Source organism: Mobula birostris, chromosome 2 (assembly GCF_030028105.1).
Source record: "Mobula birostris isolate sMobBir1 chromosome 2, sMobBir1.hap1, whole genome shotgun sequence".
NCBI classification, from domain to species: domain Eukaryota; kingdom Metazoa; phylum Chordata; class Chondrichthyes; order Myliobatiformes; family Myliobatidae; genus Mobula; species Mobula birostris.
Genome location: NC_092371.1, coordinates 98250460 through 98263351, shown reverse-complemented (window position 1 = coordinate 98263351; position 12892 = coordinate 98250460). Strand labels below are relative to the sequence as shown.

The window sequence follows — 12892 nt, the reverse complement described above, 5'->3', positions numbered from 1 at the left end:
TCACTCTCGTTGCAATGTAGGCCCTTATTCTAGTATGGGGAATAAAGAAGTTCTACCACTAGTGACAGATCACCAGCCGCTTGTGTCCATTTTCAGTCTCAGGAAGGGAATTCCAGTGACAACTGCTAACGGGTTGCAACGTTGGGCGCTTTTCCCAGGAGCCCACTATTAATGACAGAGTTCAAGGATAACAACGCTGATGGCTTGTCACATCTTCCACTATTGGCAATCGAAGAAGGAAAGTCTTCATACTGTGATCAGCAGGAGTGTTTCACATCACACTGGTGGACCCGTTGTCAGTAAGAAATCCTGCAACGCAAAGGGAAACAAGGAGTGACCCGACAGTGTCAAACGTCTGTCAAATCATCACGCAAGGATGGCCAGTTCATGGTAATCCTATGTTTCCAGAGTCCTCATGTCGTGGTCCCCTCTAAACTGTGCACCAAAGTGTTAGAGAATCTGCATGAAGGACACTTGGGTACAGTCAAGATGAAGAGTCTCGCCTGGAACTACAGTATGTGTGGTGGCCCGGAATAAATGAGCAGATTGAAGACTTGGCCAAAAGATGCTCGGGATGCCAAAAAGTTCAAAATGCAGCCCAACACCCATGGGAGTGGCCGTCATCACCATGGCATAGATTACATATTGACTTTGCTGGACCATTCATGGACTCATGCTGTGGATGCTCGTTTGATATGGTTGGAGGCTATACTAATAAAGTCAACTGCCTCAGCAAAGACCCTCTGCTCTTAGGACCACCTTCACCAGAAATGGCTCACCAGAACAAATCGTGAGTGACAACGGACCACAGTACATACCCGAAGAATTCCGACTATTCATGAAGAAAAATGGCATCAGACATTTCAAGTCAGCTCCTCACCACCCAGCAACAAATGGTTTAGCTGAAAGGTTTATCCAAACCTTCAAGCAGTCCATTAAAGTGCTGGACAAGGAGGACATTTCTCTGCAGCACAAGGTGGACAACTTCCTTTTTGTGTATCGGAACTCTGTTCATGTGATGACAAATCAAACTCCTGCAGTGCTGTTCAAGAACAGGAATCTGAGATCTCATATAGACCTCCTGAAACCAGACCTCTTGGAGGACATGCAGAATAAACATTTCAACGAGTTGCTAAGTGAAGCAGCAAGGAGCTTTGAGATTGGACAGCAAGTCCTGGTGGGTGCTTACCAAGAAGACAAGTGGACACCCGGTAGGATACCTACAAGAACTGGACCACTGATGTACACAGTGGATGTTAGAGATCGTACATGGAGACGTCATGTGGACCAGATAATGGATGCTCAACCGAAGGACACACCTGAGTTGATTGCATCCAATAAGATGGGCACATTATAGTCACCTGACTTACCTCTCAGTGATGCTCATGTCACTGACAGCAATGTGACACCAGAAACTGAGGACATTGTCTTAGACAAGACACCTGCCAAACCTGATGCAGGTCCACAGGCGCTATCCTAGAAGAAACAGTGCCACCCAAAAGACTGAACCTTTAGAACTGTGAAAACATGTTTACTTGGAGTATGTGTTTATGAAAGGGAAATTGAATGTCTTGTACGAATACACTTTTTTTGTTGCATTAATCTAAAGGGCAAGGAATTTTAATATATGGGTTTATTTCTTTTAGAGCAATGACCTCCCTCCCTTAGCACTACCTTTTGACCTGCTGTCTGCACATGCACTGTTCTCTACATTGCTCTCTCTCTCGTTACAATGTGAATACGCCAGTAAAAGCCATCTCCCGCATGCGTGCTTTTATTTAATATATCTGTAGGTGTGTAGACAACAGATCAATAGGTTAATTTCCTCCCATATTCCTACATTACTTAGTTTGCACCGCTATACTTTGCACCATCTCATTTCGTGTTTGTCAGTGTACGTATTGTTAAAATTGTCATTACCATGTGTAACTGTTTACTGTCAGTTTCACGTGAGCCAGGAACTTCATTGCACCCTGGTGTCTGTGACAACAAACTGTCTGTTTCCTCATAGTTCAGCATAGACAGCATCTATCAGCAGGCAGACAGTGCAAAGCTGAACAGTTTCTGAGTTACCTGCTGCTTAGGAAGAGGTGGAAGATCAAACCAGGTGCTGGAAATCTAAATCCAATACTCAGCTCAGCAGTGCTAAGCTATTTATTCTGCAAACCCAACTAAACTATAACACCAAAACTGTTCATTAATGGATCTCAAATGAATGATTAGAGCAATTTTAGCTTTAAGAAAATGACAACACAGCAGGAGTCCATTTCTTCCCTTGTCCTTTCAATTTATCTGCAGTTTTATCTAGTTTGAATTTAATTACTTTCCTAATCCACTCATGTAGCTTCTCAAAGAAAATTGAATGGAAATGAGTGTTTTATTGAGTTACCTAATGTAAATAATTGACCTGAATTATATCTAAGTTCTCTCTCTTCTCTTTAGTCTCTTATTTGCAGTCTCTTTCTTTCTCTCTCCCTCCCCCTCCCTCTCCTCCCCTCTCATCCCTCTTCCCCCCTCCCCCCCACAACAAAGGCTCTGCGTCATATCAGTGAGGTAAGATCTGCTGCCATGTTTATAAAATACACTGGTTTCATTCTGAAATGTGTCACCACGGTTTAGCAGGTAGTGGAGGAGAGAAGTGGTTGATCGTGTTCTGAAAGGAGCAGGAAACAGGCTGTGATGTCCTGTCACGTTAAGTATGTTGATCATCCCAGATGTTCTTCATGAATGAATTTGCCAGGCCTGAACTCTAAACAACAGTCCAAAATCAATTCAGTTTTTGAGGAAGGTGTGGAAGAGCAAGACAGTGGCTGTGTTCTCAATCAAAGCCGGACAGGTTTGCACCTGATAAACCACTTGTGGTGTGATCCAGATGGGTGGGTGTTGGTTGAAATTAATAAGTACTTGCTTTCTCTGAACTTGCCCTCCTCTTCCCATTCCCTCCTTGGTAAAAAGGCTCTTGGCTGGTTCCTCCACATATTCATTCCAACCAATCACAGTCTCCACTTTTCTCTGCAACTCAGCTCCAGATTTGACAGTCCAAGAACAGCATTAAAAACAGTAGCAAAGGTATAATTCCAGTTCCTAAATGTCACAAAGCCCATGGACCACACTGATATCTCCCTCCATACCGTGGCAAACTCCACTTCCTGAATGTCACAAAGTCCACGAGTCACACTGGTATCTCCTTCCACACCATGGTAAACTCCAGTTCCTGCATGTGACAAGGTCCACAGGTCACACTGATAATCTCCTTCCAAACCATGGTAAATGCCAGTACCTGAATGTCACAAAGCCCATGGAGCACACTGATATCTCCTTCCACACCATGGCAAACTCCAGTTCCTGAATGTCACAAAGCCCACCAGTCACACTGATATCTCCTTCCACACTGTGGCTAACTCCATTTCCTGCATGTCACAAAGCCCATGGACCACGCTGATATCTCCTTCCATACCATGGCAACCTCTGGCTCCTGCAGGTCACAAAGCTCAAGGATCATACAAATACTTCCTTCTACATTGTGGCGAAATTCAGGCAGTCACTGATCCTGGCAACACTCTACTTCCGAAAGGCTGCTTCCTGGCATAACAACGCTCTACAGTTACTGACACCGCCAGCTGTTTATATCCGGTGAACTTCTTTCTAGATGCTGGAAGCACTTAGGAAGCTAATAGCTGTTGAATATTAAAAGAAGCCACCCACTGTGGGAGAAGGAATACTGACCGGGGAAAGAGAGAACACAGCTATGTCCCAAAAGCATTTACCAACAAAATCATCTGGGGGCGTAATCCTCAGGAACACCAGTTAGGTTTCTCAGTTTGAGGGCCACGTCTACAGTCTTGACAAAAGCATCAATCATTTTCCTCATCTCAGGAGTGTAGGGATCATATTCCAGTTTTCTGAGGCCAGAGCGTTTGAAGTTCCCATCCTTTTGGCTCTCCACACAGAGCAGCCTGTCATCGGAGACACTGAGGCCCAGGATGGACACCATCTTTTTCAGTTGGTTGAACAGATCGTGCTTTAGATCTTCATAGTGGACCACAAGGACTTCCTTGCCGTACTTTAACCAGTCGAGGGTGTGGGATGCCCACCAAGGTGCGTAGTTCTTCACAAACTCAGGCCATTCTGTAGAACAAAGGAAAACATTAAATATTAAAGACCTCTTTGGGTTAATTCATGCCAACACATTTTCAATAGGTGACGTTTCGAGAAGGCAGCATTCATCATTGAGGGTCTTCACCATCCAGGACATACTCACTTCTCATTGCTACCATCAGGGAGGAGGTAGAGGACCCCTGAAAACACACACTCAATGTTTTAGGGACAGCTTCTTCCTGTCTGCTATTGGATTTCTGAATGGATCATGAACCCATGAACACTACCTCCTTATTTGCTCTAATGTTGCACTAGGTATCTGTTTTTTAATATCTCTTTTTTTAACTTATAGTAATTTTTATGCACTATACTGCTGCCACAAAACAATAAATTTTATGACAACATCTCAATGGTCACTTTATTAGGTAAACTTCATTAACGGAAATATCTAATCAGCCAATCATGTGGCAACAACTCAATGCATAAGAGCATGTAGCCATGGTCAAGAGGTTTAGTTGTTCAGACCAAACATCAGAATGGGGAAAAAATGTGATCTAAGTGACTTTGACTGTGGAATGATTTTCGGTGCCAGACAGGGAGGTTTGAGTGTCTCAGAAACAGCTGATCTCCTGGGATTTTCTTGCACAACCATTTCTAGAGTTGACAGAGGATTGTGCAAAAATCTAGTGAGCAGGAGTTCTGTGGGTGAAAACATCTTATTAATGAGAGAGGTCAGAGGGGAATGGATAGACTGGTTCAAGCTGACAGGAGGGCAACAGTAACTCAAATAACCATATGTTACAACAGGGATGTAATCAAAAATCACTTGTGTTGCCGCCAAACCTCCACAGTGTTGTAACGAACAGCATCAAAAAATGGAGAGGGAGGAATCCAGTTATGCTGTTCATAGGAATGAACAGACAGTAGGTACATGCATTACATTGTTGAATTAAATAATATTGGTGGAGCCCATTCACATGTGTGGGTGGACATATACTCAGTGTTCACTTTATTAGGTACACCTGTACACCTTGTTAATGCAAAATATCTAATCAGCCAATCATGTGGCAGCAACTCAATGCATAGAAGTGTGTAAACATGGTCAATAGGTTCAGTTTTGTTCATGCCAGACATCAGAATGGGACAGAGAAATGTCATCTAGGTGAATTTGACTGTGGAATGATTGGTGGTGGATTGAGTATCTCAGAAACTGCTGAACTCTTGGGATTTTCACACACAAGTCTCTAGAGTTTACAGAGAATGGTGTGAAAAACAAGAAGCATCCAGTGAGCAGCAGTCGTCTGGGTAAAAATGCCTTTAAATGAGAGAGGTCAGAGGAGAATGGCCAGACTGGTTCAAGCTAACAAGAAGGTAACTAACTCAAATAACCACCCGTTACATCAGTGGTGTGCAGAAGAGCATCTCTGAATGCACAACACGTTGAACCTTGAGGTGGGCGGGTGACAGAACAGAAGACCACAAACATACTGCACACTCAGCGCCCACTTTATTAGGTACAGAAGGTACCGAATACAGTGGCCACTGAGTGTAAATTGGGTGTTGATAACCCAGGGAAAGACTGTATATAACAACAGAGAGAAACTAGTGACAGAACTAAAAATAACCATTTGCTCTTCTCTATGCCAAGGTTAGAAACATAGAAACATAGAAAATAGGTGCAGGAGTAGGCCATTCGGCCCTTCGAGCCTGCACCGCCATTTATTATGATCATGGCTGATCATCCAACTCAGGACCCCGCCCCAGCCTTCCCTCCATACCCCCTGATCCCTGTAGCCACAAGGGCCATATCTAACTCCCTCTTAAATATAGCCAATGAACTGGCCTCAACTGTTTCCTGTGGCAGAGAATTCCACAGATTCACCACTCTCTGTGTGAAGAAGTTTTTCCTAATCTCGGTCCTAAAAGGCTTCCCCTCTATCCTCAAACTGTGACCCCTTGTTCTGGACTTCCCCAACATCGGGAACAATCTTCCTGCATCTAGCCTGTCCAATCCCTTTAGGATTTTATACGTTTCAATCAGATCCCCCCTCAATCTTCTAAATTCCAACGAGTACAAGCCCAGTTCATCCAGTCTTTCTTCATATGAAAGTCCTGCCATCCCAGGAATCAATCTGGTGAACCTTCTTTGTACTCCCTCTATGGCAAGGATGTCTTTCCTCAGATTAGGGGACCAAAACTGCACACAATACTCCACAATTCACCAACGCCTTGTACAACTGCAGTAGTACCTCCCTGCTCCTGTACTCGAATCCTCTTGCTATAAATGCCAGCATACCATTCGCCTTTTTCACCGCCTGCTGTACCTGCATGCCCACTTTCAATGACTGGTGTATAATGACACCTAGGTCTCGTTGCACCTCCCCTTTTCCTAATCGGCCACCATTCAGATAATAATCTGTTTTCCTATTTTTGCCACCAAAGTGGATAACTTCACATTTATCCACATTAAATTGCATCTGCCATGAATTTGCCCACTCACCCAACCTATCCAAGTCACTCTGCATCCTCTTAGCATCCTCCTCACAGCTAACACTGCCACCCAGCTTCGTGTCATCCACAAACTTGGAGATGCTGCATTTAATTCCCTCATCCAAGTCATTAATATATATTGTAAACAACTGGGGTCCCAGCACTGAGCCTTGTGGTACCCTACTAGTCACCGCCTGCCATTCTGAAAAGGTCCCGTTTATTCCCACTCTTTGCTTCCTGTCTGCTAACCAATTCTCCATCCACATCAATACCTTACCCTCAATACCGTGTGCTTTAAGTTTGCACACTAATCTCCTGTGTGGGACCTTGTCAAAAGCCTTTTGAAAATCCAAATATACCACATCCACTGGTTCTCCCCTATCCACTCTACTAGTTACATCCTCAAAAAATTCTATGAGATTTGTCAGACATGATTTTCCTTTCACAAATCCATGCTGACTTTGTCCAATGATTTCACAGCTTTCCAAATGTGCTGTTATCACATCTTTGATAACTGACTCCAGCAGTTTCCCCACCACCGACGTTAGGCTAACCGGTCTATAATTCCCCAGTTTCTCTCTCTCTCCTTTTTTAAAAAGTGGGGTTACATTAGCCACCCTCCAATCCTCAGGAACTAGTCCAGAATCTAACGAGTTTTGAAAAATTATCACTAATGTATCCACTATTTCCTGGGCTACTTCCTTAAGCACTCTAGGATGCAGACCATCTGGCCCTGGGGATTTATCTGCCTTCAATCCCTTCAATTTACCTAACACCACTTCCCTACTAACATGTATTTCGCTCAGTTCCTCCATCTCACTGGACCCTCTGTCCCCTACTATTTCTGGAAGATTATTTATGTCTTCCTTAGTGAAGACAGAACCAAAGTAATTACTCAATTGGTCTGCCATGTCCTTGCTCCCCATAATCAATTCACCATGTTGCCAGCAAACATTTTCTCAGCTTGGTGTCACAGCTGACTGGCTCGGAGTGGGCTGGGACAGAGCCAGTGTTGCTCCTTGCTCTGTGATCAGATGTACCAGAGCAGATGCCTGAGTAAGCCGTTAACTCCCCACTGAACCATCAGAGACAGAAGCTGTTTCATTAAGCAGATTCAGGGCAATCCACCTTGTGTAATCACAGCACATAAAGCTTTGCTTTACAATGGCCCTGAGGAGATCATAAAACTAATGTCATGGAACAGTGTGACAATTTTGCAGACACTTCAGTTATGTCAAATGGAACAGCTGGGGCAACACGGCTGGAGCTGTACGACAAGGCAGGGGTCTTAGTCAAGTCTGCATGATTATTAGAATATATGTACTGGAACATTCCAGCCCTTGCAATAGAACGTCAAGATCAATTAAATTGTGCTTAATGTTATCTTTAACTAATTCAGACCCATCAATTTAATGGTTTCCATCTCAGCTTGGGATCTTCCAACACCTGTTCCTTCTTCTGTTCCATGGTAGGAATTCCATCTGCTCCCTCTCTCAGCATCACTGCTGTGCATGGAGACTCCAATGCACAGGATCAAAGAGGCTACAAACTCAAGACTCCCCACCACTGAGGACATCTTCAAGAGATGTGCCTCGAGAAGGAAGCATCGATCATTTCAGCCCCTCACTGTCCAGGTCTTGCCCTCTTCTCGTTACTACCATCAGGGAGGAGGTACAGGAGCCTGATGATGCACACCCAATGTTATAGGAGCAGCTTCTTTCCCTCTGCCATCAGATTTGAAAGTTGAAAGTAAATTTATTATCAAAATACACCTGGTATAAGTCACCAATTACTACTCTGAGATTCATTTTCTTGTAGGCATTTGTAGGAGGGCAAATAAATGCAATGTAATCCATGATAAACTGCACACAAACACAGCTGAGCAGCCAGTGTGCAAACGAAGACAAACTGAGGAAATATACACACATAAACAAATAAATAATCCCGAGAACCTCAGCTGAACCGTCCATGAACTCTTGAACTATCACTATTAACCATCTCTACGTGAACCTCACTCTTCCTCTTTCACACTAGTTATATATTCATTTATTTTTTTTTACCTTACAACAATGTTTTATGTCAGACACTGTGCTTCCGCCACAACACAACAAATTTCACAACTTTTAACAGTAATAATAAACCTAATACTGATTCTTCACTCGGACAAATGTCACTGAGATGGTGTGATACGTATCACTCGGGTGTTGTAAATGTCACTGAGGTGGTTGTGATATATATTACTCGAGTATTGTAATAAATGTCACTGAGGTGGTGTGACACGTATACGTCGAGTATTGTAAATGTCACTGAGGTGGTGTGATACGTATCACTCGAGTATTGTAAATGTCACTGAGGTGGTGTGATACGTACACCTCCAGTATTGTAAATGTCACTGAGGTGGTGTGATACATATTACTCGAGTATTGTAATAAATGTCACTGAGGTGGTGTGTTATGTATCACTCGAGTATTGTAAATGTTACTGAGGTGGTGTGATACGTATTACTCGAGTATCGTAAATGTCACTGAGGTGTTGTGATACGTAAAACTCGAGTATTGTAATAAATGTCACTGAGGTGGTGTGTACATATAACTGGAGTATTATAGTAAATGTCACTGAGGTGCAGTGATACGTATAACTTGAGTATTGTAGTAAATGTCACTGAGGTGGTGTGATACGTATCACTCGAGTATTGTAGTAAATGTCACTGAGGTGGAGTGATACGTATACCTCGAGTATTGTAAATGTCACTGAGGTGGAGTGATACATATAACTCGAGTATTGTAAATGTCACTGAGGTGGAGTGATACGTATACCTCGAGTATTGTAAATGTCACTGAGGTGGTGTGACACGTATACGTCGAGTATTGTAAATGCCATTGAGGTGGTGTGTTACGTATAACCCGAGTATTGTAGTAAATGTCACTGAAGTGGTGTGTACATATAACTCAATTATTGTAGTAAATGTCACTGAGGTGGTTGTGATACGTATCACTCGAGTATCGGAGCTTTGTAACCAAGCCATTCTTTGTGGGTGAAGATCTGCTGCCACTGGAAAGTGCCAAGACTTGCTACACACTGGGTGTGAGCAAAGCCAGCCGCGTCAATATAATGCCATAGGCCACGAACTAGACAAACTGTCAATCTCACTTGGATGATAAAATGGTTGGTTTGGGAAACTGCTTTGTCTCAACAGCAGATCTTCCATTGTCTTTGAGTAAATGAATCCCATGTCCTTACAAATTGGGATGTATCCTATTATGATCTCTAAATGAAGAAATTTTAACCCAAACCCAACCTTCTGTTATATCTTAACAGCAAAGGCATAAGACTGGCACTGGAACTGAAAGTAATCTCTCTGCCAACACTTCTTTTCCAATTCAACACATAAATATCTCAAGAAGCTTAAAAGGCTTACTGTGTCAGATTCACCACAGTTCTTTGTGTGAAGTGCTTTCTTTATTGCCTGTGTAGCAGATACTGTACATTTGCTGTGGGCACACAACGTCAAACTGCAAATCGGAGCTTCAGTAGGTGACCATTAACATTAAACTAGCACCTACACTACTTATTGGCTACTTTTTGAGTGTATGTTCCTGGTCTGCTGCTGCAGCCCATCCACTTCAAGGATCTGCACAAAGACAAGAAAAACTGCAGATGCTAGAAATCCAAAGCAGCACACACATAATGCTGGAGGGACTCAGCATCTATGGAAAAGAGTAAACAGTCGACGTGTCAGGTCGAGACTCTTCATCAGGACCCTTCATCCCAAGGAAGGGTCTCAGCCGGAAATGTTGATTGTTTACTCCTTTCTATAGATGCTATCTGGCCTGCTGACTTCCTCCAGCATTTTCTCTGTGTGTCACTTCAAGGTTTGTCTTCCCGTCAGCTTGAACTAGTCTGGCCATTCTCCCTTGACCTATCTTGTTAACAAGTCACTTTTGCCCACAGGACAGTAGCTCACTGGATTTTTTTTTGTCTTTTGCACCATCCTCTGTAAACTTTCAATACCTCACTTGGTTTCATTCTTCTGAAAGAATTCTTGTTCTCTACACAAATATAAAACCTGTTTTCCCACGAGGATGATTTCATCCAGTTCCTCTATATCAAGGAACTTATCATCATCCTTGGCGATTTCAACCATCTGACCTCCCCATCTCTTCAGACTCTTTTGCCTCAGTGATTTCCAGCTCAATAACTCTCTGAGATCTCTGCCCTCATCCAATTCTGGCCTCTTTCCCAGTGCAGCCTTTAGTCACTCGAATATTTTTCATTTGCATTTTCAGCTGCCTCAGCCTACACTCTGGATTTCTCCCTCCTCCTTCTCTCCTATTTCTACGTTGACTGAATTCTGCTTTCAACAGTGTACTCTGCATACTGTTTCCTTTGTGCTACCTCGATGTGCTTATGCACAGTGTGATCTGCCTAGACGATACATAAAGATTAGATTTAAAGATTGGCTTTATTGGTCACATGTACATCGAAACATCGAGACATACAGTGCAATGCATCACCTGCGCCAACAACCAACATGGTCCAAATATGTGCTGGAGGCAGCCCGCAAGTGTCGCCAACAGCATGCCCACAACTCATGAACCCTAACCATACAATTCTGGAATCTGGGAGGAAACAGGAGCACCTGGAAGAATCATACACATTCACAGGGTGAGTGTACAAGCTCTTTACAGACAACAGTGGGGATCAGACCCCGCTCAGTGATCACTGCCACTGTGACATGATTGCATTATTTACTTCAACTCTGTGCTGCCCCATGTAACCAGAAGCTTCTCACTGCATCCTGGTACATGTGACAATGATAACCCAACACTAACATCTATAAGACACTCCTTGAAATCTACAACGTTTGTACTTCTTTGACAAACTTTGATGATCTCCCCTGATGGTCATTCCCTGACCCCATCTGAAACTGGTTTCATTGTTGCTTCGGTGAAACACCTTGGGAGATTTTACTGGATCAAAGGCACCACATCAATGGACGTTGTGGCTCTTCTTCCTTCCTTCATTCTGACCCCTGTCACTGTTACAAAAGCAGCAAGTCAGCAAATATTTCAGCCAGGTTTGCATGCTGACCAATTGGTGGTGACGAATCAGCGCACAGGAGGGAGACTGAAATTCTGGCGGAATGATGCCTCAACAACACCCTCTCGCTCAATGTCAGCAAAAGCACAGAGCTGATTACTGACTTCAGGAGGAAACTGGAGATCGATGAGCCAGTCCTCATCAGGGAACTGGAGATGGAGAGGCTCAGTTTAAATTCTAAGGTGTTATCATTTCAGAGGATCTGTCAGGAGACCAGCATCTAAGTGCTATTACAAAGAAGGCATGACAGTGCCTCAACTTCCTAAAGAAAATTGCAGATTTGGCACACCATCTACAACTCTGAAAAACTTCTATAGATGCACAGGGGAGAGTGTCCTGACTGGTAACATCATGGCCTGGTATGGAAAAGCCAGTGCCCAAGAACAGAAATTCCCTACAGAATGTAGAGGATACAGTCAGTGGCATGTACACTTGGAGACATAACAATGTTCTCAAAGTTGTAACAGAAGCGGTTGAGCAGAAAGTACTGCAGCACAACTTATCTCATGCCCCATGTTGCACAGAACATCGCATATCATTTGTGAAAGAAGGCTCCAAGTCAAGGGTGTACGGCACAAGCCCACGATCAAGCATACTTTCTTCAGCCAATGATTGGTGTGTCAAGGCCGACCTGGATGGGAAAGGCAGCTTCCCAGAGCAAACAGCTTTCGCAACATTGCGTCCAGATATAATCGTATGGTCTGACACCAGTAGAGAAGCGGTTATTGGTGAACTCACAGTCCCCTGGGGAGACAACGTCGATGAAGCCCATGAGTACAAGTTAACCAAGTATGCAGAGTTAAGATCCGAGTACAGAGACAGAGTGTGGAAGGTCTCATGCTATCCATTCGAAGTAGGCTGCCGTGGCTTTATTGCGTTCACTTTCCAGAAGTGGCTGCGTGACCTTGGCTTCACTAGAAGAGAGATCAAGTCAACCAGCAGGGCTGCAGCTGAGGCAGCAGAGACAGGATCAGCATGAGTGTGGACCAAGTATGTCCAGAGGGGCAGATAGTCAGACAGTGTATACATCTTTTGCAAACCCTTCAATAGTTGCATAGACACCTAAAGAGTAGACTATCTCTTGCATGGAAGTGACCAACAACTCTGATAGAGGTAGATGCCAAGTTTTTAAGCTTACCAGTGGGAGGTGGTGCTTTAGCACTGCCGGCCCACCACCTCGAGGGAGTCTTGATCATAAGCGGGC

At 43.7% G+C, this 12892-nt stretch overlaps 1 protein-coding gene across 2 annotated transcripts in view; it reads right to left on the bottom strand.

Moving 5' to 3' along the window:
• Positions 1 to 2535: 2535 nt before the first annotated feature.
• Positions 2536 to 12892, bottom strand: part of LOC140188944 (sialate:O-sulfotransferase 2-like) — a 328051-nt gene continuing 317694 nt past the window's right edge. For both annotated transcript variants that reach the window (XM_072245602.1, XM_072245610.1), the window contains one exon: positions 2536 to 4128. In XM_072245602.1, coding sequence (XP_072101703.1) covers positions 3776 to 4128 — 353 coding nt within the window. In that variant the 3' untranslated portion in view covers positions 2536 to 3775. The remainder of the gene's footprint in view (positions 4129 to 12892) is intronic.